The sequence below is a fragment of the Danio rerio genome, chromosome 20 (assembly GCF_049306965.1).
Source record: "Danio rerio strain Tuebingen ecotype United States chromosome 20, GRCz12tu, whole genome shotgun sequence".
NCBI lineage: Eukaryota > Metazoa > Chordata > Actinopteri > Cypriniformes > Danionidae > Danio > Danio rerio.
The window spans coordinates 53,907,023-53,934,665 of NC_133195.1; the positions used below are offsets into that span (position 1 = coordinate 53,907,023).

At 35.8% G+C, this 27,643-nt stretch overlaps 1 protein-coding gene across 16 annotated transcripts in view; it reads left to right on the forward strand.

The window, feature by feature from the left end:
* fut8b (fucosyltransferase 8b (alpha (1,6) fucosyltransferase)) overlaps positions 1-27,643 on the forward strand; it is a 218,550-nt gene that overhangs the window by 149,305 nt on the left and 41,602 nt on the right. For all 16 annotated transcript variants that reach the window (XM_073933785.1, XM_068215731.2, XM_073933787.1 and 13 more), the window contains one exon: positions 3,204-3,441. In XM_073933785.1, coding sequence (XP_073789886.1) covers positions 3,204-3,441 — 238 coding nt within the window. The remainder of the gene's footprint in view (positions 1-3,203; positions 3,442-27,643) is intronic.

The window sequence follows — 27,643 nt, forward strand, 5'->3', positions numbered from 1 at the left end:
GACTGATGGATGGACAACTGAATGGATGAACAGATGAATGGAAGGATGGACACAAAGATGGATGGATGGATGGATGGATGTACTGATGGACAGTTAGTTTAATGGATGGATAGATGGATGAAGGGACAGACAGATGAATGAATGGATGGACAGATGGATGAATGAACAGATAGACAAAGACGATGAAAAAGAAGACAGATGGATGGATGTACTGACCGATAGTAAGGTGGTATGGACATGTAAGTCGGTTAATGTACTGGATGAATAAATGAATTGATGGATTGATGGACGAATAAAGGGAAAAAAACAGATGAAGAGATGAATGAACAGATGGATGGACAAATGGATGAATTGATGACTGGGTGGATGAATGGGCAAATGAATGGACAAGTGGACAGACGAAGAGAAGGACGGATGAACGGACAAATGGACGATTGAATGGATGGGTGGGTGGATGGATGGATGGATGGATGGATAGAAGGCATGAATGAACAGACATGGCTGGCTGGATGGATAGATGGATGGATGAAATAGTGAATGGGGGAAGGGATTAATGGACGGATAGATGGATGGATGAACGACTGGACAGATGAATGGACAAACAAAAGGACAAATGAATGAATGCATGAATGAACAGACAAACTGATGGAGAGATGAATGAAAAAATGGATGGATGGATGGATGGATGGATGGATGGATTGATGAATGGATGAAATAGTGAATGGGGGAAGGGATTAATGGACGGATAGATGGATGGATGAACGACTGGACAGATGAATGGACAAACAAAAGGACAAATGAATGACTGCATGAATGAACAGACAAACTGATGGAGAGATGAATGAAAAAATGGATGGATGGATGGATGGATGGATTGATGAATGGATGGATGGATGGATGGAAAGATGGACAGACGGAGGGGCAGTTGGATGAATAGACAGGCGGATGGATGGATGGATGGATGGATGGATGGACAGATGGGTGGTACTGTATGGACAGTTAGTTAGGCAGTTAGGATGATGGGTTGGATGCATGGATGGATGGACAGATGAATGTATGAATGGATAGACAGATGTATGGATGGATAGATAAATATATAGAAGGATGAATGAATGGACAGATGGAAAAATGGATGGATAGGCTGATGGGTGGAAGGATAATTAAATGGATGGACATAAGGATGGACACAAAGACAAATGGATGGATGGATTGATGAATGGATGGATGGATGAAAGAATAAATAGATAGATGAGTAGTCTTTGATGTTGATATGACAATAAACAATAGATGGTTGGTTGGTTGGTTGGTTGGTTGGTTGGTTGGTCGGTCGGTTGGTTGGTTGGTTGGTTGGTTGGTTGGTTGGTTGGTTGGTTGGTTGGTTGATTGATTAGGTAAATGAGAGGTCGTATAGACGGTTGATTAGTTTTCATTTGTTATTTAAGCTGACAAATCACAGCTTGGTCTATTTCTGTATGAATCTGCTAGTCATTGAGCATCATTATGCATATCAAACAGTGTGTGATCTGTGATGTCTGTGTATTCTCCGCTGTGGAGTATTTCAGTGGTGTCTGGGACTCTGCTTTCTGCTACAGCAGCACTTTGAGAGTTTTGTGAAATGGGAGTGCTTCATGATCTGCTGCCATTGCAAACTCTCTGCCAACACTATTGAATTTGAATTAAGAGTGAAATCTATATAGCCTCACTCAAAAAAAAAAAAAGGCCAGACGTAAAGAGGCCACCACACAATTTGATTATGGTAACTCATTTCCTTTAATGGCACAATAAAAAACCAAAAAGCTTTTCTGAAAGGACATAATGGGAGCTCTATCTCCTGCTAGACACACAGAATTAGTTCATCCCTTGCAAATATGAATCATGATAATCATAATTCTTGACCGAATGCATTATTTAAACTGCCATACAAATGTTTGAGGTGTATACATTGTCATTTTTAAAGAAAGGTGCATTTATTTTGTTAGAAAAAACTTAATTTAATTTTTTTTAAAGTACAGTAATATTTAAAAATGTGAAGCAAACGTAAATTTTCAGCATCATTTCTCTAGTCTTCAGTCTTTTTAACATATTTTATTTATTATTTTAAGTACACAAACCGTAGTGATACTAAATCTATATTTTTAGCTTTGTCTGTGTTTGTTAATGTATTTATTGTACTGTATTTGTGCTATACATATTCAAGTTAAAAAGATTTCCTAATTTCAAATGCATATATGTACTGTATATTTTGTTCTTCATATTTTATTTTATTTATAACAACAATAATGTTGTTGTTATTATTATTATTATTGTTATTATTATTATAAAAATATTGATTATTTATTATTATTTATAAATTTAATTATATATATATATATATATATATAATATTTTACTTTTATGTGCTATGTGTTATTGATAATAATAATAATAAATAATAATAATATTAATAATAACAGTAGTAGTAGTAGTGATAATAATAATAATAATAATAATAATAATAATAATAATAATAATAATAAATAATAATATTATTATTATTAATAACAGTAGTAGTAGTGATAATAATAATATTTTTTAATTATTATTATTTAATTTACTTATTAGTTTATTTATAAATAATATTTTACTTTCATGTTCTATCTGTTATATTCATAATAATTACAAAAATATTTTCAATAAATAATTAATATTCATTCATTCATTTTCTTTTCTGCTTAGTCCCTTAATTAATCTGGGGACGCCACAGTAGAATGAACCGCCAACTTATCCAGCACATGTCTTCAGTCTGTGGGGGAAACTGGAGCACCTGGAGGAAACCCACTCAAACTCGATCTTGCTGGTTCGAGCCTCGGCTGGCTCAGTTGGCGTTTCTGTGTGGAGTTTGCATGTTCTCCCTGCATTTGCGTGGGTTTCCTCCGGGTGCTCCGGTTTCCCCACAGTCCAAAGACATGCGGCACAGGTGAAGTGGATAGGCTAAATTGTCCATAGTTTATGAGTGTGTATGGTTGTGCTGGATAAGTTGGCAGTTCAGTCGCTGTGGCGACCCTGAATTAACAAAGGGACTAAGCCGAAAAGAAAATGAATGAATGAATTATTATTATTGTTATTATTATTATTATTATTATTATTATTGTTATTATTATTATTATTATTATTAAATGTAAAGCCCTTTTTGTGTTGTCATTTCTCCTGTTGTTCTGCATCAGAACCCGCAGGACTGCAGTAAAGCTCGTAAGTTGGTGTGCAACATAAACAAAGGCTGTGGATACGGCTGTCAGCTCCATCACGTGGTTTACTGCTTCATGATCGCGTACGGGACACAGAGAGTCCTGATCCTGGAATCCCACAACTGGCGCTATGCTCCGAAGGGCTGGGAGACGGTTTTCAAAGCCGTCAGCGAAACCTGCACCGACCGATCCGGAGCCACAACTGGACACTGGTCAGGTGAGAAACAATAATGATGGATTCAGATCTGTGACTGCTGCTTTCCTAAAGTTGTTTCAGAAGTTCCTCTATAGTCCTTTCTTTTGTGACAGACAGTTGAAGGCAAAACTCTTAGCCGTCAATTCATTTACTCCTTTTCCTTAGGGTTAGCCTCTATTTCAGAGGTTGGCACAACGGATTTAACCACCAACTATTCCAGCATATGTTTTACGCATTGGATGCCCCCTTCCAGCCGCAATCCACTACTGGGAAACACCTGTACACACTAATTCACACAGTAACACACACTACAGCCAATTTAGTTTATTCAGTTTACCTATAGCGCATGTGTTTGGACTGTGGGGAAAACCGGAGCACCCGATGGAAACCCACGCCAACATATAGAGAACATGCTAACTCCATATAAAAATGCACATGGCCCAGATAAAACTCGAACCAGCAACTTTCTTGCTGTGAGGTGACAATGCTAACCACTAAGCCACCATGTTGCCATGTATGCAGGTGTTCCTCATTAACCAGTTAAACTCTGCGGACCCGGTACCGGGTCCGTGACGTCATCGACTTTGGCTTTAAGATTTAAAGGGCTAGCATTGCACCAGACCCCCTTAAGTGGTGTCGTTTGAAAGTGTAGGATCTATATTTTTTGCACATATGCATCACTTTGGTTTTTATTCTACTGTACAAAAGTTATTTACACTTAAATACACAGTATTTTGGATACCCGAGCTGGGTATTGAACATTGGTTCATTTCCATATTGTTCATATATGACACATGTACAAGTTATAGCTCAAATGAAAGCTCTTGCCGGTACTCATGTGGTTCTAGCGTTCTTTTTACTGAATTATATTCACATATCAAACAGTTGTCGAATGAATCTCAGTGTTTCCATGGCGCAGAAGTGAAAACAATACATTTTTGATCAATAAGCAGCCCCAGATAGCACAGACAGCCGTCATCTCTTACCTTATGCTGTGCGCTTCAGGGCCATTTCTCCTCTGTTTTTGAGGTGATGTGCATAAGTAATCCTTTTATATGTCTGACGTGCTCCAAACACAGTGAATTATGTTTGATCAAACAAAAGAAAAATGAAATATGAAAACAATGATCGCTCCCTGTGGCTTGTACAGCACCTCTCATTAGTTGGAATACAATAACTTTTGCATAGATTATGGTGGAGACATTTCTCTTTTTACCTATGATTACAGACATGTGCAGGAACCACCAAAATTAATTACAGCACTCTACACCACACAGAGCCTAAAAGGTACACTTTCAAATTATAGTTTATAAAAACAAAAATACAAAAACCGCCTCTTTTATTTAGGTGTTTATTATAACACAGACAACACATACAGTTATTTTAAACACTTTCAATGGTGTTTTATGAAAATTTAAAGGGTTTTCTTCAATGATGCCAAATGTTTGCATTTACACATCTGCATGTGGATTTAGGAAGCTTTTAAAATTAGGCGGAATCCAGGCGGAAATCCCCTAAATAACAGCAGAGTTAAACTGGTTCACATCTGTTTGTCTGTCTTCTGTTAAACTGCCTTGATTTAATTGTTTCTTTCTTTCCTCATGATGAATTTGAATCCATTTGTTTTTACATGAACTTCACTCGTTCTAGATTTCAATTATTTTTTTAATTAACTTCATGATCCGACTGTAATTAGTTTTCTTTAACATGACATTTAAAAAAAACTCTTAACTACTATCTTTGGCTTGTTTTCCAGTACAATCATCCTGGCGCTCTTAAATCAGATTTACTTTAAAAGCAAAACAACTCCAGATATCTAGTCTTGTTTTCTGACAATGTATTAAAAGGAATTGACTTTGTTTCTAAAATCAATATTATATATCTGCTAACTGAGTTTAAAAACTGTCATGTTTTACTTTTAAATGAGGTTTTAGTATTGTTTTTTATTTTCTTTATTCATTGTTTTACCCATGGCGTCACAGTGGCGCAGTGAGTAGTACGATCAACTCACAGCAAGAAGGTCTGTGGTTTGAGCCCGGCTGAGCCAGTTAGCATTTCTGTTTGGAGTTTGCATGTTCTTCCCATTCGCGTGGGTTTCCTTTGGGTGCTCCGGTTTCCCCCACAGTCCAAACACATGAGCTATAGGGGAATTGGGTAAGCTAAATTGGCCGTAGTGTATGAGTGTGTGTGAATGAGTGTGTGTGTGTGTGGATGTTTTCCAGTAATAGGCTGCAGCTGGAAGGGCATCCACTGCGTAAAACATATGCTGGATAAGTTGGCGGTTCATTCTGCTGTGGCGACACCAAATTAATAAAGGGACTAAGCCGAAAAAAAATGAATGAATGAATGTTTTGTCCATTAGGCAGATATTAATTTTTAGTTTTAAGTAGAAACTCTTACTGCTGAAAACTATTTTATATATATATATATATATATATATATATATATATATATATATATATATATATATATATATATATATATATATATATATATATAGTGTTTGCTTGTCAAAAATATGAATCTGAATTTAATAATGCACAGATATATATGTACACATATGTGTACACTCACCGGCCACTTTATTAGGTACACCTGTCCAGCTGCTCGTTAACACACATTTCTAATCAGCCAATCACATGGCAGCAACTCAATGCATTTAGGCATGTAGACATGGTCAAGACGATCTGCTGCAGTTCAAACTGAACATTAGAATGAGGCAGAAAGGTGATTTAGAAAAGTTGACTTTGAACGTGGCATGGTTGTTGGTGCCAGGCGAGCTGGTCTGAGTATTTCAGAAACTGCTGATCTACTGGGATTTTGCACGCACAACCATCTCTAGGGTTTACAGAGAAGATCTGAAAAAGAGTAAATATCCAGTGAGCGGCAGTTCTGTGAGCGCAAATGCCTTGTTCAGAGGAGAATGGCCAGACTGCAGACTATCCAAAAAAATATAGCTTAAAGGGGCTAATAATTTTGACCTTAAAATGGTGATTTAAAACTTTAAAACTGCTTTTTATCAAGCCGAAATAAGACAAATAAGACTTTCTCCAGAAGAAAAAATATTATCAGACACACTGTGAAAATCCCTTGCTCTGTTAAACATCATTTAGGAAATATTTGTAAAAAAATAAAAAATAAATAAATATTAAGGGGGCAAATAATTCTGACTTCAACTTTACAGAGTGAGAATGTCAATCAAAGTGTTTCTGCAGACTGTTTTTATCAAGTCTGATTATAAAACATAAAATTAATACATTGGTACTATTAAAAGCTGGATATTTTCACACACTGCTGCCAAACAACTGTTTAAACCCCTTAAAAAAGTGATATGCATAATAAGCATAATAATAATAAGTGCATAATAAGCCTCCTTTAATTCTGACCTTAAACAACTTGTTTAGGAAATGCTTCTCGATTTAAGAGTTTTTCGATATTTTTTCTAGAATCAAGACAAAAGTAAGTAAAAAAGCAGTGTATAAACCAAAAAAGTCTCGCTGTGCTGAGCTAAAGTAAAACTCAAAGTCTGCTTCTCCAATGCACGCAAAGCTAAACGGACAAAGTGAGAAACTCAAGATGCTTATTTAAGTGTAATGAGGACATGTGGAAAATTTCCTCTCCTCTTTGTGTCCTAATTATTGCAGCCAAAAGATCTGTTGTGGGAATAGATTATCAGAGGATTCGCGTCAAAACCCATTCCAGCCGGCAGGGAAGAAAAAGAGCAGAAGAAAAAAGAGAGAGAGAGTTGCATAAGCCCAGGAATGGCTGGGGAGTCTCGCTTAAATATTTCATGCTTTACCTAATTAAAATTGCAGGCGTTCTCCGATGGCATGTGCACTTGCTCGTAGAAGGCCGCTGTTGTTTTTTTGATAATTGTTGGGGAGAGTTTTTAATGAGCTGCTTGTCAGTTCGTTTGTGGTCGTGAACGTCAAAGTGGCGTTTTTTTTAACGCTCATAATTAGCAGAGCTGTTGTAACTTGTTTTTTAACAAACGATTCAAACAAACTTTCCGTGCAACATGTTCTGTCTGGGTTAATTTGCGGGTTGTGCTTTTTTTTTTTACGTTCTTGTAAGTTAAATTGAGCCGTTTTGTACTGTACCACATGTGAGAGAATGAAACTTGCACAACAAATAAAAACCATACTTGATTTTCTTCAGGGGTGGAGATTTAGCATGGACGGAGGGGACGCATCCCCACCAATGTCCATCACCTATTGAAATGTCCCCACCAATAATTTACAGTTTTTCTCAGTCGCTTTGGTGCATTTCTCACTACACTATTTACATTTGCACAACAGTTAATGCATTTCTCAAAACAATTAGTGCAAACTGCAAAACCTAGCTGATAACCTGCAAAAGCGCATCACATGCTCAAAATGGACAGTTCATTCCTCAAAAGCAAGTGTTCATGTCAATCAAAGTGTCAGTATCATCAAAATGAAAAGTCCTGACACCATTGTTTATGAACAAGATATTCAAATGGCTTTGTCATGTTTTCATTATGACAGTTTACTCTTTACATTTTTTCAATGCAAAAAAAAGTCAGATTTTGGTGACACTTCCTGAAAATACTCAAGTCAGCACTGTATACTATTTGCACAGACTTTTGAAAACTACAGTAAAGTGAGACATCACTGCATTTAGTGAGGTATCTGAGTACAAGACACTGAATATGTATGTTTCACATTTTTACTGCATTTGCTCTTTGCAATCCTAATTTACTCACAGCATTGTGCAAAATAATTAACACACGCATATTTACAACGAACATGAACTCCCTTTAGGTAGAGCTGTGCACAACTGTAAACAATATTGCAGTACATATTTGAACTGAACCTACAACACACACAGGTCTGTAAATCATTCATCAAATTGTTCAATTTTAAAGACATTTTTAGGAAAATAAAGATTTAAATTTGTTTTATAAAATTTGTTTGACAGATTTTGACATCTAGTTCACCATCTTTGTATGTAATGACTCCAGTAATGACTGTTAGTTTTATATGGAATGACTATTCAGCATTTACAAGTTTAGTTCATTTTGACTGACATGACATAAGCAAATGATAATGTTATAAACAGCAGGGAGTTGTATGAAAGCAATTGAGGCTTGTCCAAAAGCATTTGCAATTTGCTGAAAGGAATGAGAAACTGCTACTAGGATGTGCACAAATGACTAATTGTTTTGAAAAATGCATGACCTGTTGTGCAAATGTAAATAGTGTTGTGAGAAATGCACCAAAGCGACTGAGAAAAACTGTAATTTACCAAAAAGAGAAAAAGCGCTGTCAATATTAACTTAGACATGCAGAAAGGGTTAAATCAAGTTTTCTACTCGAGTTTCATACCATCGACAAAAATAAAATAAAGTGGTGACTGCAGGTAGAAGGAAAATAGTGGAGTAAAAGTACAGATACAGCACTAAAAATGTACTCAAGCGTATTTAAAAGTACACAATTTTAATAGTAAATTACAATTCCTGAGAAAAACTACTCAGTTACAGTCATTTGCGTATTTACAATTTGTTGCTTTACACCAGGGCTATTCAACTGGCGGCCCGCAGGCCGAATCCGGCCCCCGAGGCACTTTGCCGAAAACATGTTTGTAAAAATTAAAAGCTATTTGTACAATGCACTGATATCGTTAATAGGGATGCAACGATTAGCCGATTTCACTATTAACAGCGCTGTCACAGTTTATTAATCGTAAAGTCTTCTCCAAGCCGCATTTCTGTTGCACGGAACGAAACGAAAACGCTGCAAAATGCCAAGTTGCCCGTGCACTAGTTTTAAGTTTGAAGTACACCGAGGCTAATACGCATGCACACAGGATTAACTATAGCAGCGGCTACTTCAGCAATACACTGCTTTTGTTGTGCTCCGAAATACAACATTTGAATGTTTGTAAAAAAAAAAAAAAAAAAAAAAAAAAAAAAAAAAAAAAGGTCTATTATACAATGCACTGATATTATGTAGTTTCAAAACACAATATAATAACATTTTAAGGTAGAAAAAGCCAACATGGGTGTCTTAAGGAGCAAAAATATACAGCATATGGACTCTTAAATGCTGTATTGTCATCACTCATATAGCAAGTCATATCTCTCCGGCCCTTCGTTTGGGATGCTTTTCATGAACCCGCCCCCATGCTAAACTAATAGGGTATATGCTGAAGCATGCTAATAGGACTTTTAATTTGCCAGTAACCTGGGTTAAGCGCTTCCGGCGAACTGTATGCCAATGCAAATATTGGCGCATTTAAGGTCTGTTTTCTTTAAAGATCAGCGATCTTCACTAGCTGAGTGATATCCGATATAAAGTGGGTCTCAGATTGTACAAGAAGCACTGCATTAAATTACATTTCCCATCGCCACGTCTTTATAATATGAGCATTTATTTTACCCCAGTGTATTGAATGGAGCTTCTGAGCTAGCCTGCCGATTCTGACTGGCGTGTGTGAGTAAACGGCTTTTTGTCTCGTTTTACTCTTGAGCAACTAAATGAATGCCAAAGTTTATTTAACTGAATGTATTTTTATTACATTACAACATCGATGCTGTAAAAGAAAGGGTATTAAATGGAAAAAAAATTCACAATAACAGGCCACCGGAAGTTTATCAGTATGGGAAAAACATTAGCTCAGCATATACCCTATTGAATAGCCCTGCTTTACACCACTGTGTTAATGTTTGTTAATGAAAACACAACTGTGCATTGTTAGTTCATGTTAATTAATGTTAACAGGCACAAAATTGGAAGTTAATAAAGCATTAGTAATGTTGAACTATGATTAATAAATGTTGTTCAAGTATTGTTCATAATTTAACCCAGGCTCATGCTCAAAATGTAGTCCTGTAGACGTTTCTAGAGACCGCAAAATACGTGCCGGGAGGTACGTATGGCTGCATTTAGTTTTTTAAAGCGAACGCTGCGGGGTGGACGGACGCCGCTCCCTTTCGCGCTTACCGGCTGACCGCTTACCTCTGTGTGGAGGGCTTTCCCACTGCAGTCAGTTTGTCTAGTCAGTTTATCGTGTACGTCGGTAGACTTTTGGATGCAGAGAGAGGAGGGGTTGACCACGGCGACCAGGTTCAAGTCCGGGGAAGAGCGGTTCCAGAAATCAGGTAAGACAACAACACAATCCAAAATAATAAAGTGGACGAGTTCATAACAGGTTGAGAACGTGGCGAAATACAAAAACGTGGTAAAAAAATAATAAAAATCAGACGAGGGCTTTTTTTTTCCTGGACATTTTTTTTTTAATCGATGATTGGGTTTAGAGAAGAAAGCGGGCGGACAGGTCGATCTGTAAAATTGGTTGGGGAAAGGCTGATTTATACTTCTGTGTCAAACGCCAGCATATGCTACGGCGCTGACGCATAGCCCTTCGCCGTGGCCGTCGGCGTCGCTGACGTGCACCTCTCAAAAAATGAAACTACACGTCGCAACTACGCGTAGCGTAAGCTCTGTGATTGGTCGGCTTGGTAGCACTGACGTGTCTGGGCGGGACTGAGAGCCACGTGAATGGTGCGAGCCTGATGGAGTGATTGTTTACAAGTGTGGAGTCCCGTGAAGGAGCTCCGGATGGAAAGTTTTGTTCTGCGTTTACCTCATAGTTAAAGTTGTTGCACGTCCGCCGGTTCCTACCTCAAAATAAGCGAGTTTGAGCCACTTGTACGTCCAGGAAGTGTTCAGGAAAAGCAAAACATCAGCGAAGAAACTCGACACCTAGGATCATTAACACCTCACTGCCCACTAGCGTTTCGGAAGTGTTAATGCAGACCAACTGAGACAGCGCGCAGAAGTATAAATGCACAGCTACGCGCGTTGCATGCGCCATGGGTTATGCCGGTCACTTGACGCAGAAGTAAAAACCAGGCTGATGGAGGAGGCCGGGTGGGTCAGCCGTTTGGCTGGTCGCACAGTCAATCATTCAGTCGGTCAGACAGACAGCGGCCTCTGGTGGGTTCACGCGAGAACAGCGGGGGCGCGAACGCCGCTCGCAAGAGACGTTTGAGATGCGAAAAAGCGCACACAGCGGAATCGTGGATTCAGCCATACGTACCTCCCGGGACGTATTTCGCTGTCTCCAGAAACTTCCACGGGACTACGTTTTCAGAATGAGCCTGGGTTGTCATAATTAGTTCTTGTTAGTAAATACATCAACTACTGAAACTTTATTGTAAAGTGTGACCCAAACAGCAAATGTCATATTTTTGAGAGTGCGTTCCTCCAGAACCTGTTTGTCCATGAATGAATCCCCAGCTCCGGCTCTTTTTTTGTCTCTGCTTGTTTTCTCTGGAGGGTGTTTGTGAAAAGGCAGCGGGTTAAAAAGTGACCTGTTTAATCTGACATGTCCAGACTTCTGCCCTGAGAGCAGTGGCAGTCTCTAAAACAGCACCTAGAGAAACATTTGTATGTGTTTGAGTCTCAAACGGGTCACCTTGACCTGTGAACACACACACACACACACACACACACACACACACACACACACACACACACACACACACACACACACACATACTTGTTTTTGTGCATTGTGGGGGTCACCTGTCACGGTGGTTACGTAATGGGGACCGCCCTTTCTGATGATGTTAGAGACATAAAAAAAATAGTTTGCCACACAAAAACACAAACTATTTCATAAAATCACTTTAGATTTTGGATATTCCGCAAAATTTTTTTTAGACCTGACACAGTGGTCACTTGTGGGGACATTTCAGGTTTTGTGTAGAAGTGGGGTCCGCCACATACACAACCGATTTTTAGACAAAGTGGGGACCAATTCTACACACACTTTACTGGTTTTGAGACAAAGTAAGGACCAGTTCCAGATACACATTACCGGTATTGAGTCAAAGTAGGGACCAGGTCTACACACACATTACTGGTATTGAGTCAAAGTAGGGACCAGGTCTACACACACATTACCGGTATTGAGTCAAAGTAAGGACCAGGTCTACACACACATTACTGGTATTGAGTCAAAGTAAGGACCAGGTCTACACACACATTACTGGTATTGAGTCAAAGTAAGGACCAGGTCTACACACACATTACCGGTATTGAGTCAAAGTAAGGACCAGGTCTACACACACATCACTGGTATTGAGTCAAAGTAAGGACCAGGTCTACACACACATCACTGGTATTGAGTCAAAGTAAGGACCAGTTCTACACGCACATTACCGGTTTTTAGGCAACATGAGGATCAGATCAGCACCCTTACTAATATTAAATTTTAAACCTCAATCAAGTAATTTGACAGTAAACTGCTTTAGAATTTTCATTTGAAGAGCAGGTCAGTTTATAAAAAATTTAATTTAAATACAGAAGAAACCTCAAGATCCAAACAGGAAATGGTCCAGAATAGATTTAATAAATGTTATATTTATCATAAATATTTCCACAAAACCTTTAAACACAAAAAAACAGTAAACACAAAATCCATGAAACTCTCTTGCATGTCTAAAAGCAGTTCTCATTGGGTATAACAAGCTTCCACATAACTCTTCCATGTCTGCGTACACATTTAGTTAAGTGCAATAGCAAATAATATTAAACGGTTAGTTCACCTCAAAATGAAGATTCTTTTATTAATTCCTCTCCTTCAAATTGTTTCAATCCCTTGCTGTCTATGGAGGATGAGGAGTTCTTGCACTTTATCTAAGTTATCTTCCTTTGAGTCTGAAGATGAATGAAGGTCTCAGGGGGTTAGAGTGAGATGAGGGCAAGTAATTAATAATATAATGTACATTTTTGGGTAAACTCTTAAAACCCACCAGTATGTTCTATTTCTGTTGTATTTTAACTATTTGAAAAAAAAAAAAAGACATTAAAAATATTTAAAAATATATTTATAAAGAACTGAACCCCACAAATGCACAGAGACCTTCATCATATAACCAAGCAACCAAAACTCCAAATAGACATCATTTGTTAAGCATTAACTCTACATTAATAGTAAGCAGTTTATAAACACAGCTAGATGCTCTATTGTTGACTTATAAGCATGTGTAATGTGCTCAATGTTTGTGTTTTCATACTTTGTTTATAATTAATTTTTCATTACTAAATGAAGTATTGCATTATTTACAAACTGTCTAAGAATAATTAGTGTTTTTTAAGATCATTAGGAATGAGTAAATAAATTATTAAAAAACTATATAAATGAACACATCTACTATTCAGGCATATAATCAGGGCTAAAAAAAAAAAAAAATCCAATCGGTTCACTCTAAGCAGAATTTATATTTTTTCGGTTCTGTTCTTGCGTTGCTTAATAGACAAAATATTCCGAAAACAGTTTTCTAGGAAAAAAAAAACAAAAAACTTTATTTAATTACAAAGTATTGCAGGGCTCTAGAGTGCTCTGTTTTTTTAATGGTGCAACTAAAAAATCTATACGAGGGGTAAGATTAAATGAATTTTCAATAAGTATCATTAAAGACATATTTATAATAAGAATTTGCTTTTGGTTATTGATTGACACGCTGTTTAAAGGTGCTACACACAGCCCCACTCCTTGGTATCGAGCGCAGGCCCGGCGCTACATTTAGATGTTGTATAATATGAAATAGCAATTAAATTATGAAAATTGTTATGAAATAGTTTTTTCAGTTATGTAGCCTCATAAAAATGTTTAGTACACTGCACAGTGCAAATATTATTTAAATTTATTATATCCATTAATATTAATATTAGTAAAATTGACAAAACACAGAACTCTTTTAAACGTTTGCTTTCATTTTGACATGCTAAAGCGCACTTTTACAGTTTTGTAAAGAAACATCCCATTATGCAGCAGCAGTCAAGTTAGGACACTTAAAAATGCCTTTTGTGTTCAAAGATGAACGGCCTGCGAAGTCAAGTTTACATGGTTATAAATTAAATAGATATAGCCTAGTGTGTAAGTGAATTTGCTGCAGATCCACCTCTCACATGTGCTGCAGGTAGGGTAAATGATAATCTTTTTAAAAAATTTACTTTAGGCTATACTGCTATTTGCTCATGCAAAATCAAACACCAGAAAATATATCGTAGGCCTATATTAAAAGCTAAATTACAGTTAGCATCATAATTAGTTCAATTATGTGCTGTAGGCTATTGATTGACCAACACCCCCTGTATACAGTTTACCCACTGCAGGTCTACAGTTCTGATGTGTCATGAATTACTTGTTTTAAATGACAGTAATACATGCTATATTTAGTTTTTATTGTAAAATATACATTATAATCCAGTACAAAGTAAAATAATATTTATTAATGGCCTATTGGCAGCGTATAGCCGTTAAGCTTATAGTCTAAGCATGTTTTTTATTATTTATTATTATTGGTTTTAATTTTATTAGAAATTTAATAGCCGATTAGGCAACACTACTTCTACATGTCATTGGCTCTGATTGCGTTTTTTACAGATAACCTATTTACAAAGATTTTTATTAAACAAGTGCACTACCACAAGATATTTTTGTAGGTGTAAAAATCTAAAAAGTATCATTATCATATTCTTGCCTTATTCATCTTTAATATAAATATTAAATTTAACACATTCATTGATTAAACTAGGGATGCTAATGATCACTCGATTGATTTATTGTCGGTAACCCTTTAAAACCGATAGACCTTATCGATGACCGATTAAGCATGGGCATTTAATAAGTTATGCTTTGCTCTTTGAGATGCGTCCACGATTTTACACATTACATAATCAAGTGTGCGCAGTTTAGGCTACGTTACTCTATGGAGTCGTGCACTCTCTTGACTTTGCATATTGGTTATGCACATATTGGTCATACCTATTATGCTCAGATCTCGTTTATCCGCTGGTGCTGCCATTAATCCGCTGGTCAAGTAATCAAAAAGTAGGCTACATGACGTTTAATTATGGGCTGGTTATTAAGACCAAACATTGGTTGTGCAAACTGTATTACGTTCTCTAAAATTTTAAAGTGTTTTAAGCTACATTATCTTTTATAGACTGGCATAGGCCTAAATACGCATCACGGCCAGACATTTATAGTTTATATAAAAACGAGCGTCACCGTCGCATTTGTTCACATGCTTTAAATTAATGCTTTTTGTCTCCCAAATTCATATAATAAAGAGAACGATAAAATAACATTATTAACCGTTTAACTGTAAAGATTTCTGTTCAGAACGATTAAAGTTAATCTTTTTTTTCGGTTTTTGTTTCTGTTCCTGAAAAACGTCATTTGATTCTGTTTTTCGTTTCCGTTCCTTGAACTGGTTTGGAGCCCTGCATATAATACGTTTTTTTGCATGTTAAATAATGCTTTATTAACTCAACTTCATGTAGTTTTGAGATCTAATCTAAAGTGAGGAATATTGATGCTTTATAAATCCCTTATAAATGACAATTAAAGGTTCAGAATCATTCATTTATTCATTTATTTTCATTTTGGTTTTCTCTCTTTATTAATTCGGGGTCGCAACAGCGGATTGAACCACCAACTTATCCAGCACGTTTTTATGCAGCGGATGCCCTTCCAGCTGCAACCCATCCCTGGGACACATCCATACACATACACACTCATTTACTACGGACCATTTTAGGCTACCCAATTCACCTGTACCGCATGTCGGAGCACCTGGAGGAAACCCACACCAACACAGGGAGAACATGCAAACTTTACACAGAAATGCCAACTGACCCAGCCAGGGCTCGAACCAGCGACCTTTTTGCTGTGAGGTGACAGCACTACCTACTGCGCCACTGCGTTGCCAGGCTCAGTATCAAATAAACAATAAGTAATTGCAATCGTACCTAAACAAATACAATTACTGTAAATTTTAAACATTGCTGAATAACAGGAGTGTCGAAATACAACATCATTTGATAAAACAACAATATAATAATTTAACAATACATTACGTGTAAAGCAATTTTATATTTAGACAAGATTGCAATGATTTACTTTTCATTTGATACAGTTTCATTTGAGCATCTTGTAATAAGTAGAAATTAATAGTCATTTTTTTCCTGTATATAATGTAACTGAGCCTTATATTGTCATTTATAATGGATTTATAAAGCATGAATAGCCCTCGCTTTAGATTAGATCACAAAACTGCATGAAGTTGAGTTCATAAAGCATTTATTAACATACTAAACAACTTATTATATGCCTGAATAATAAGAATTATAAATGTTATTTTGAATAGTTTATTAATCATTTACTTGCACATTCTGAATTATCTAAAAAAAAACACCAACTACTTTTAAATATCTGTTTTTTTTTAATGATGTACTTTTCATTACTAAATTAAGTATTGCATTATTTACCAAGTATGAAAACAATCATTAAGCACATTATAATTGTGCTTATAAGTCAATAATATTTGTAATTTATATTTATAAATATAATTTATAAACTGCTTACTAATGTCTATTAATGTAGCGTTAATGCTTAACAAACGTTCAACTAACTATTTGCTAATGTTTCATAAATAATTCATTGTGTGCAGTTATTATAGTGTTACCCAACATTTATATAACTAATTAATCAGGCATATAGTAATGGTTACTCTGTCTAATAATAAATGCTTTATGAACTCAACTTCATGCAGTTTTGTGAGCTAATGTAAAGTGAGGACTATTGATGCTTTATAAATCCCTTATAAATGACAATTAAAATCTCAGCTATATTCTCAACAGAAAAAATAAATAAATTAAAAGGGGGAGTGATTTATAGCTTTATATATATATACATATATATATATATGGTGAAGCAGTGGCGCGGTAGGTAGTGCTGTCGCCTCACAGCAAGAAGGTCGCTGGGTCACTGGTTTGAACCTCGGTTCAGTTGGCATTTCTGTGAGAAGTTTGCATGTTCTCCCTGCATTCGTGTGGGTTTCCTCCGGGTGCAAAGGCACAGTCTAAAGACATGCTACAGGTGAATTGGGAAGGCTAAATTGTCCCTAGTGTATGAGTGTGACAGGCCCATATGACAGGCTGGCCGGAAGGTGTAAAAAAGTCGTTATCATATGGACAAGTCTAAAACTGAAGGACTTGTTCCAAAAAGAGCCGACCCCGCAATCATACAGGACTAAGGCCAAAGAAGATATATATATATATATATATTTTTTTTTTCATTAATTTCAAGATACACAAATGAAACTATCTAATGAAAAATAAATCTTTGCAATCTAATCAAAATCTAAAATTACTGTACAGTGCAAACATCACAGAAACACTGAAATGAATATTGCCATATTGTTAATTATGTTGTTTTGAAATGATGTTGTATTTTTATTTTGCAATGTTTAAACTTTACAGAATTTTTTAATAAGATTGCAAAGATTTATTGTTCATTAGATACTGAGCCTTTAATTGTCATTTATAAGGGATTTATCAACTATAACCAGTCCTTAATAGATTAGGTCACAAAACTGCATGAAGTTGTGTTATTATAGCATTTACTAACACACATGGTTACAATTACTATATGCCTGAATATAACATGTATAAATGTTCATTTGAATAGTTTATTAATCATTTAATAACTCATTCTGAATTATCTTAAAAACCACCAACTACTCTTATATACAAATAGTTTGTAAATAATGCAATACATAATATAGTAATGAAAAATGAATCAGTAACAAAGCATGAAAATACAATTAAGTCAAGTCAAGAATACAGCGTTTGAAGCTATATTTATAAACTGCTTCCTAAAGTCTATTAATGTAGAGTTAGTGCTAAACTAATGATGTATAGTGTGTAGTTACTATGAAAGTGTTATTCAGATATTTTTTTTTTCTAAAGAGTCAAGATTCAGTTTTTAATATAAAAATCCAAAGCTGACCAATCTCTGGTTTTTAGAGCCAATGGTTCAGGTTTCACCACAGCATGTACTTCCTGTTTGCTCCAGGATCTTCTCTTTATGGGACCTATGGGTGGTTAAAATATAAAAAAGTGGTTTTAGTTGCATAAATGTTCAGTCATTTTTACAACATGTGCTGTTATGTTAGTTTAATATTGTGATAGAAAATGCTAGAAAAATATGTCTTGCCTATTATTAAAAATACTTAAGATGGAGATGGATTAAAAAATACTTCCTAATAACTCCAAAACTGGTTAATGGGGTTACACTTTATTCCATAGTCCAGTTTAGACATTCTTCTAACTATGCGTAACTCTGCAACTACGTTAATTATCTCACCGTAAAGTATTATGTATTAGAGTATTTGCATACTGTTAGAATGTTCAATAAGACTAACGCTCATCTGATTATCAGTAGAGTATTAGCAGACTGTTAGCTCAAGTTTAGCTCAAAACACTACACTGTAACACATATCTGTTAAGGTTACCTCAATAAAACCAACTCTCATTGGTCTCAGTAAATAGTACAGCAGACTGTTAGGTTACGCTCAAAATTAGTACAATATGACTAATTCTTATATAAATTTAGTAGAGCATTAGCAGTGTTGATTCTAACAGACAGTCTAATGGCTGTTAGTTGACAAGTAGTTGCAGTTGCTTGTAGTTAGTAGTAGTAGTAGTAGTAGTAAAGTAAATTATCAAAATAAAGTGTAACCAGATATGCAATTAGTATATTTTCCAAAGTATTTAGCAATATTGTTTAACTAACATGAAATGAGACATCAAGTGCAACTGTACTGAAATCATCATAGAAGTAATGTGCTTCTGTCCTGTTTTACCCTACATGTTATGTAAATGAGCTTGTGCATTTGGACTTGTACAATAACACAAGTCAGTCACAAATTAACTTTAATGATCATACCTCTCTTTTTTGTGAATGCTGGGTCTGCTTCACTATCTTCACAGACACTGTACCATGGTGATGATACTTGAGGGGACTCTGAAAGTAAAAATCAAGTCTGAGAGTTGACTTCTCTGCATAAAGCTTAACAAAATATTTATTTGATTTTGTGTTGTTCTTTTTAATGGGTAAAAGCGTGTGATGGTAGCTTAAAAATAGTTTTCAAACATAGCACATACATATCATGATAAAAATAAACATTCTGAAAAAGAAAAATTCTGATCAGAAAAATAAATAATATTTTTACCTTTTAGACTGGACTTCACCTCCTCCAAAATCACGATCCACTGTAACTTTCTCTGAATGTAAAAACCCACACAAAAATACATCATTTAAAACAATATGGTATATGTTTGCAAATACAAATGTGTATATAACATCCAGAAAATCTGGCACTGTATTACATGTTTGTGTGTAAACCCACGATTTGATCAAGATTCCACCCTTTAAAATCTTCTGAGCGTCTGTTTTCAAGTCCCAGAAAAACTGAGTTGTGGGAACAGAGCAGTTCTCTTCTGCAGTCATACAGTCATAACACATACATACATATGAAGAGTTAGGTTGCAAAATGCGATAAACGGCATTTTTTGACATTTGGATTTTATTATTGGAAATCACTGTTCAGATGTACCTTAATCTATGTGTGAATTGCTGCCATTAATAACATTTAAGAATGCACATTTTAGGCCAAGTACAAAACGTTTTTTTTTTTCACAAAACGCAATATCCGTCAGACCAGTTTCTTTACAAAGTGCGATATAACAGTTAGAGAACGTTCAGGATGCGGCGCGAGCTCAGCATCCCCTGGGAAGAGAGTCATCGCCGGTAAAAAAATCAGAGTTTGCTCATTGATTTAGCGATAGAAGATGAAGTCTTCAACTTCACAAAAATTTATAAAAAGGCCACAAAAGTGGACCAGAATAAGATACTTCTGCGTCAACAATACACAAATGCAGCAGGGAACGAGTCTCCGCTGATGTCAAGAAAAGGCCTAGGAGCGCCTTTTTTCCTACTCCCCATCACAAGATACCTGTCTGCAAGGCGACATTTCTAAGTGTCCTTTATAAGTTTATTTTTTAAATAATTTCTTAAATGTAGCTGAGTAGCCTATCTGAAGATTTATTTATGCGGTTGCACCTATTATTTATAATTAATTCTTGTTGTTGTTGATTTATTATAAAGGAACTTAAAGGGCACATGTTGTTATGGAGAAAACGGTTTAGTTTTTTCACAACCAAATAAATAAGCTATTATTATTATTACAGTGAAATAATTCATTAAATATGACATAGCGAGGCAAGTTTGTGTCGCAGACTCAGTGACATCGCAGCTCCGCCCGCTCTAATCATACAGGTTTGGTTTTCTGCAGCGGTGTGGAAGGAGCCGCCCCCCACTCTTTCTGTACCAAGCTAAAGGTCATTTATCTAACTAACTTAATCTTACTTATCAAACAAAACATTGATTCACTAGCTTTTGGTAATGGTATTAATGTAGTATAATATAGCCTAAGGTGGATGTAGCGTTTTGCAAAAAATAAAAATAAATAAAGTTATGTTATGTTATGTTGTGTACATTCTGGCCAAATCTAACTTAGAATCTTATTATTATTAATCAATCTTTGCATATATTATTCCATATATTTATGGTGTATAGTTTTTTTTAACCAATTTAAGATGTTTGACAATGTGGGTTGGATTAGTATGTAGCATTTTGGCATGTTTTTTTACTTAATTATAGACATAAAATTAAATAAAAAATATCCTGGATTTGAAAATATTGTGTCCCTGGCCTTCACTGAGCTCAAGTTATAGTTTAATGTACAAAAATTGTGAATGAACTTCACTGTTGATGTCCTGAAAAATAATGTCAAAATAACCAACATTTTTTTAAATGGATATATCTCGTTTTGCAATGAAACTCTTCATATACAGTTGAAGTCAGAATTATTAGCCCCCCTGAATTATTAGACCGCTTGTTTATTATTTCCCCAATTTCTGTTTAACCGAGAGAAGATTTTTTTCAACACATTTCTAAACATAATAGTTTTAATAACTATTTCTAATAATAATTTCTAATAATGGACCTATTTAATCTTTGCCATGACGACAGTAAATAATATTAGACTAGATATTCCTTAAGACACTTCTATACAGCTTAAAGTGAAATTTAAAGGCTTCACTAGGGTAATTAGGTTAACTAGGCAGGTTAGGGTAATTAGTCAAGTTATTGTATAATGATGGTTTGTTCTGTAGATTATCGGGGGAAAAAAAATATAGCTTAAAGAAGCTAATAATTTTGTCCCTTAAATGGTGTTTAAAAAATTTAAACTGTTTTTATTCCAGTCAAAATAAAACAAATAAGACTTTCTCCAGAAGAAAAAAATATTATCAGACATACTGTGAAAATTTCCTTGCTCTGTTAAACATCATTTAGGAAATATTTAAAAAAGAAGAGAAAAATTCGAAGGGGTCTAATAATTCTGACTTCAACTGTATATATATATATATATATATATATATATATATATATATATATATATATCATATATATATATATATATATATCATATATATATATATATATATATGAAAGTATATACAGTTGAAGTCAGCCCACCTTTTTAAAACTTTTTTACAAATATTTCCCAAATGATGTGTAACAGAGCAGGGAATTTTTTCATAGTATATCTGATAATATTTTTTTCTTCTGGAGAAAGTCTTATTTGTTTTATTTCAGCTAGAATAAAAGCAGTTTTAATTGTTTATGAACTATTTTAAGGTCAATATTATTATCCCTCCAATAACTTGCCTAGTTACCCTAATTAACTTAGTGAAGCCTTTAAATGTCACTTTAAGCTGTATAGAAGTGTCTTAAAAATATCTAGTCAAATAATATTTACTGTCATCATGGCAAAGAGAAAATAAATCAGTTATTAGAGATGAGTTATTAACACTGTTATGATTAGAAATGTGTTTAAAAAAATCTGCTTTCCATTAAACAGAAATTTAGTACAAGAAATAAACAAGGGGGCTAATAATTCTGACTTCAACTGTATATAATTAAAAATATATATTTTATATATAATTTTATAAATATTTTATATAAAATTATTTAATATATTTTTATATATAATTTATAATTTTTATTTTGAAAAATATAATTTAGACCAGGGGTCTCAAACTCGCGGCCCGCGGGCCATTTGCGGCCCTCAGTGCAATATTTTGTGGCCCGCGCCGACCGCTGTACACTGACAGAATCAGCGGAGCCGGGAAAGAGAGCGCTCCCCGCTCCGCTGATTCTATCCGTACACAGCGGTCACTGGCATTCCCCGCCCGCCGTGTAAACAAAGGGGCGGGGGTGCCGGTGACGTCACCACGCACCCCGCCCCTTTGTTAGACGCTGTGACGGGCGGGAAGTGTTGATTTATACTTCTGCGTCAAACACCGGCGTATGCTACGGCGCTGACGCATAGCCCTTCACCGTGGCCGTCACTGACGTGCACCTCTCAAAAATTGTAACTACACGTCGCAACGACGCGTAGCGCAAGCTCTGTGATTGGTCGGCTTGCTAGCACCGACGAGTCTGGGCGGGACCGAGAGCCGCAAGAATGGCGCGAGCGATTGTTTACAAGTGTGGAGTCCCGTGAAGGAGCTCCGGATGGAAAGTTTTGTTCTGTGTTTACCTCATGGTAAAAGTTGTTGCACGTCCGCCGGTTCCTGCCTCAAAATGAGCGAGTTTGAGTCACTTGTACATCCAGGAAGTGTTCAGAATAGCAAAACAGAAGCGAAGAAACTCGACACAGAGGAACATTTACACCTCACTGCCCACTAGCGTTTCGGAAGTGTTAATGCAGACCAACAGAGACAGCGCGCAGAAGTATAAATGCACAGCTGCACGCGTTGCCTGCGCCGTGAGTTGCGCCGGTCACTTGACGCAGAAGTATAAACCAGGCAGGGAGGGAACTCGCGCCGGCCAGAACCAAAGTAAGCTGTTCCCGCCCCTGCCTGCCACTTAGCTACCTATCTGCAGCCTGCCACCTACCTAGCTACAGCCTGCATCTTATATATATTATAGGTAGATACAGACTGGTACAGACTGATGTGACTGGAGTGGGGTGGGGGTGTTTTTTATTTATACATATATATACATATATACATATATAAGATTTGTGAGAAGAAGCGCTGTCAAGTCTCTGGCCGCAAGAAGTAGGCAAAAGATGCCATGTTCAGAAGAACTGTTCATAATCTTCACTCAATGTTCTATTAATGTCCAGGACACTTCATGTTTAGAAGAAATCATTAAAACTGTTAATAATGACATTTGAGGACTTTTTTTTGTGAAATCCCTTATGCGGCCCAGCCTCACCCAGACTTTGCCTCCTGCGGCCCCCAGGTAAATTGAGTTTGAGACCCCTGATTTAGACAGTAGTACTCAAGGGTCCAGGGGTCTGTTCTTCGGACCTCGCTTAAATAATCTAAGATTATATTACAGATCCTGGATCTTTTAATCTTGATAACTCATCTTAGGCTAATTTTGTTCTTCAAAAAAGTTTGCGAATCAGATTAAACTGATCTGAGATGTGTTGTGACTGTGTGTTGTGACAGATCTATCGATCCTCAAAATCATTATCAGCAATACAACGATTGGCTGACGGCACAGCAGCGTGATGACATCTGATTAATGCACAGTTATCAAAATTACATGAAATCCGTAGTAAACGGTTCGTTAAATCTGATATGCAATAACAGAGTTGTGAGTTACGTGCTGGAGCAGAGCAGTTCTCTTCCTCTGTCATATGGTCATCCTTCAATAAAAGCTGAATATAAAAAATATATATTAGTTAGACAGCAGTACTCAAGGGTCGCGGTCCCCACTATGTCAGACCTTACTGTGTGTGTATTGAGGACTAAGTGTGTTTCACAGCTTCTCTAACATGCCTCTGGTCCCCACAATGTCAGTGCATATGTTCACCAATTAGGACACACACTCTGTTTCATTTCTATATTTTGATTAAGTTAAATAATTACAATTAAATACACCACTACTACAACAACAACAACTACTATTACTACTACTACTACTACTACTACTAATAATAATAATAATAATTGTTATTATTATTATTATAAACACACCTCATCAGAGTTGTGGGTCTCCTACTGGAGCAGAGCAGTTCTCTTTCTCTGTCATATGGTCATCCTTCAATAAAAGCTGGAAAAAAAAAAAAATATATATATATATATATATTAGTTAGACAGCAGTACTCAAGGGTCCCGGTCCCCACTACGTCAGACCTTACTGTGTGTATTCAGGACTAAGTGTGTTTCACAGCTTCTCTAACATGCCTCTGGTCCCCACAATGTTACACTATTGCATACATTCAAAAATTAGGACACACACTCTGTATCATTTCTAGATTTTCATTAAGTTAAATAATTACAATTAAATGCACTACTACTACAACAACTACTACTACTACTACTAATAATAAAAATAACAACAACAATAATAAACACACCTCATCAGAGAGTTGTGGGTCACGTACTGGAGCAGAGCAGTTCTCTTCCTCTGTCATATGGTCATCCTTCAATATAAGCTGAATATAAAAAAAATTTATATTAGTTAGACAGCAGTACTCAAGGGTTCCGGTCCCCACTATGTCAGGCCTTACTGTGTGTGTATTCAGGACTAAGTGTGTTTCACAGCTTCTCTAACATGCCTCTGGTCCCCACAATGTTACACTAGTGCATACATTCAAAAATTAGGACACACACTCTGTTTCATTTCTATATTTTGATTAAGTTAAATAATTACAATTAAATGCACTACTACTACTACAACAACAACTACTACTACTAATAATAATAATAATAACAACAACAACAATAATAAACACACCTCATCAGAGTTGTGGGTCTCCTACTGAAGCAGAGCAGTTCTCTTCCTCTGTCATATGGTCATCCTTCAATCAAAGCTGAATAAAAAAAATTTAAAATATATATTAGTTAGACAGCAGTACTCAAGGTTTCCGGTCCCCACTATGTCAGACCGTACTGTGTGTGTATTCAGGACTAAGTGTGTTTTACAGCTTCTCTAACATGCCTCTGGTCCCCACAATGTTACACTAGTGCATACGTTCATAAATTAGGACACACACTCTGTTTCATTTCTATATTTTGATTAAGTTAAATAATTACAATTAAATGCACCACTACTACAACAACAACTACTGCTACTACAACAACTAGTAATTATAATAATAATAACAACAACAACAATATTAATAAACACACCTCATCAGAGAGTTGTGGGTCTCGTACTGGAGCAGAGCTGTTCTCTCCTTCTGTCATATGGTCATCCTTCAGCAAACCTGAATATAAAAAATATATATATTAGTTAGACAGCACTACTCAAGGGTTCCGGTCCCCACTATGTCAGACCGTACTGTGTGTGTATTCAGGACTAAGTGTGTTTCACAGCTTCTCTAACATGCATCTGGTCCCCACAATGTTACACTAGTGCATACGTTCACACATTAGGACACACACTCTGTTTCATTTCTATATTTTGATTAAGTTAAATAATAACAATTAAATGCACCACTACTACAACAACAACTACTGCTACTACTACAACTACTACTACTATTACTAATAATAATAACAACAACAACAATAATAAACACACCTCATCAGAGATTTGTGGGTCACGTACTGGAGCAGAGCAGTTCTCTTGCTCTGTCATATGGTCATCCTTCAATATAAGCTGAAAATAAAAAAAATTATATTAGTTAGACAGCAGTACTCAAGGGTTCCGGTCCCCACTATGTCAGACCGTACTGTGTGTGTATTCAGGACTAAGTGTGTTTCACAGCTTCTCTAACATGCCTCTGGTCCCCACAATGTTACACTAGTGCATACGTTCACCAATTAGGACACACACTCTGTTTCATTTCTAGATTTTGATTAAGTTAAATAATTACAATTAAATGACTACTACTACTACAACAACAACAACTACTACTAATAATAATAATTATTATTATTATTAAATTTAAACACACCTCATCAGAGGGTTGTGGGTCTCCTACTGGAGCAGAGCAGTTCTCTTCTTCTCGTCATATGGTCATCCTTCAATGAAAGCTGAATATAAAAAACAAAAAATAATAATTAGACAGTAGTACTCAGGGCTCCCGGTCCCCACTATGTCAGACCGTACTGTGTGTGTATTGAGGACTAAGTGTGTTTCACAGCTTCTCTAACATGCCTCTGGTCCCCACAATGTTACACTATTGCATATGTTCATAAATTAGGACACACACTAAGTTAAATAATTACAATTAAATGCACTACTACAGCAACAACATCTACTACTACTACTACTACTACTAATAGTAATAATAATACTAATAAACATACCTCATCAGAGAGTTGTCGGAGCAGTTCTCTTTTGCAGTCATATGGGCATCCTTCAATGAAAGCTATTTAAAAACAGCTTTGTTATGTAAGTCATGTCATGACTATAAAGCTTTCATGACAGTCTTATGAACCCCCCTTTAAAGTAAAGCATTACCCAATTAATTAAACTTTTTTACCCATTAAGACAAGAAGAAGATATTAAGAGATTGATTTCATTATCTCTTATGGATGATGCAAACTCTTTATTTTTGAACAGATTTACCCTTAATCTATATTAACATTAAAAAAACTCTTAGCTTTGCTGAATGTATTAAAGATTAATGTATTAAGTGATCAAAATGCCAAACCTTTCTCCAAGGCCAATCACATGCGCCATAGTCAAACGTTATTTCCTCTCCAAAGAAAATATCCCTGATTGCAAAAAGGCACAAATGAGGTTTTCTCTGAACAACGATCTTATTGACAGTGCAGTTAGGGTGCAGATGGTCATCATTCACCAGCCGACCGAGGGTCTCGTCCTCATGATCGGCATCAATGCTGCAAAACTAAGAGAAAAGAGCAAGCAACATTTTAATTATGCCCTCTCATAGCAATAAAAAGCTAAACTATGGCATGAATACAAACACAATGAATATAATATATACATGTACATTTGAATGGGGAAAACACTTAACCACCTGTTCTTGTTTTACCATATAAAGTCAAACATAAAGACAGTATTTTTATTAATATCTCATCTATGCTTTGCTTCCACAAGCTCTATCATTTGTACTCAACCACAAAACTTCCTTTAATAAATGTGGACAACGCAAACTCTGACCTAAAAGATTTAATGAAATGTGTAGGGTTCAAAAACTACAAAAACCTCACATTAGCATCCTCTCTGTGTGTGAATTATAAATACAGTAAACCTTTTGAAGTGGATTAGAACCTTTCCTCAATGTTGTTCTAATACTATTAAACACCTGTTCTTCTTTCTTAGGACAATTTTAAAG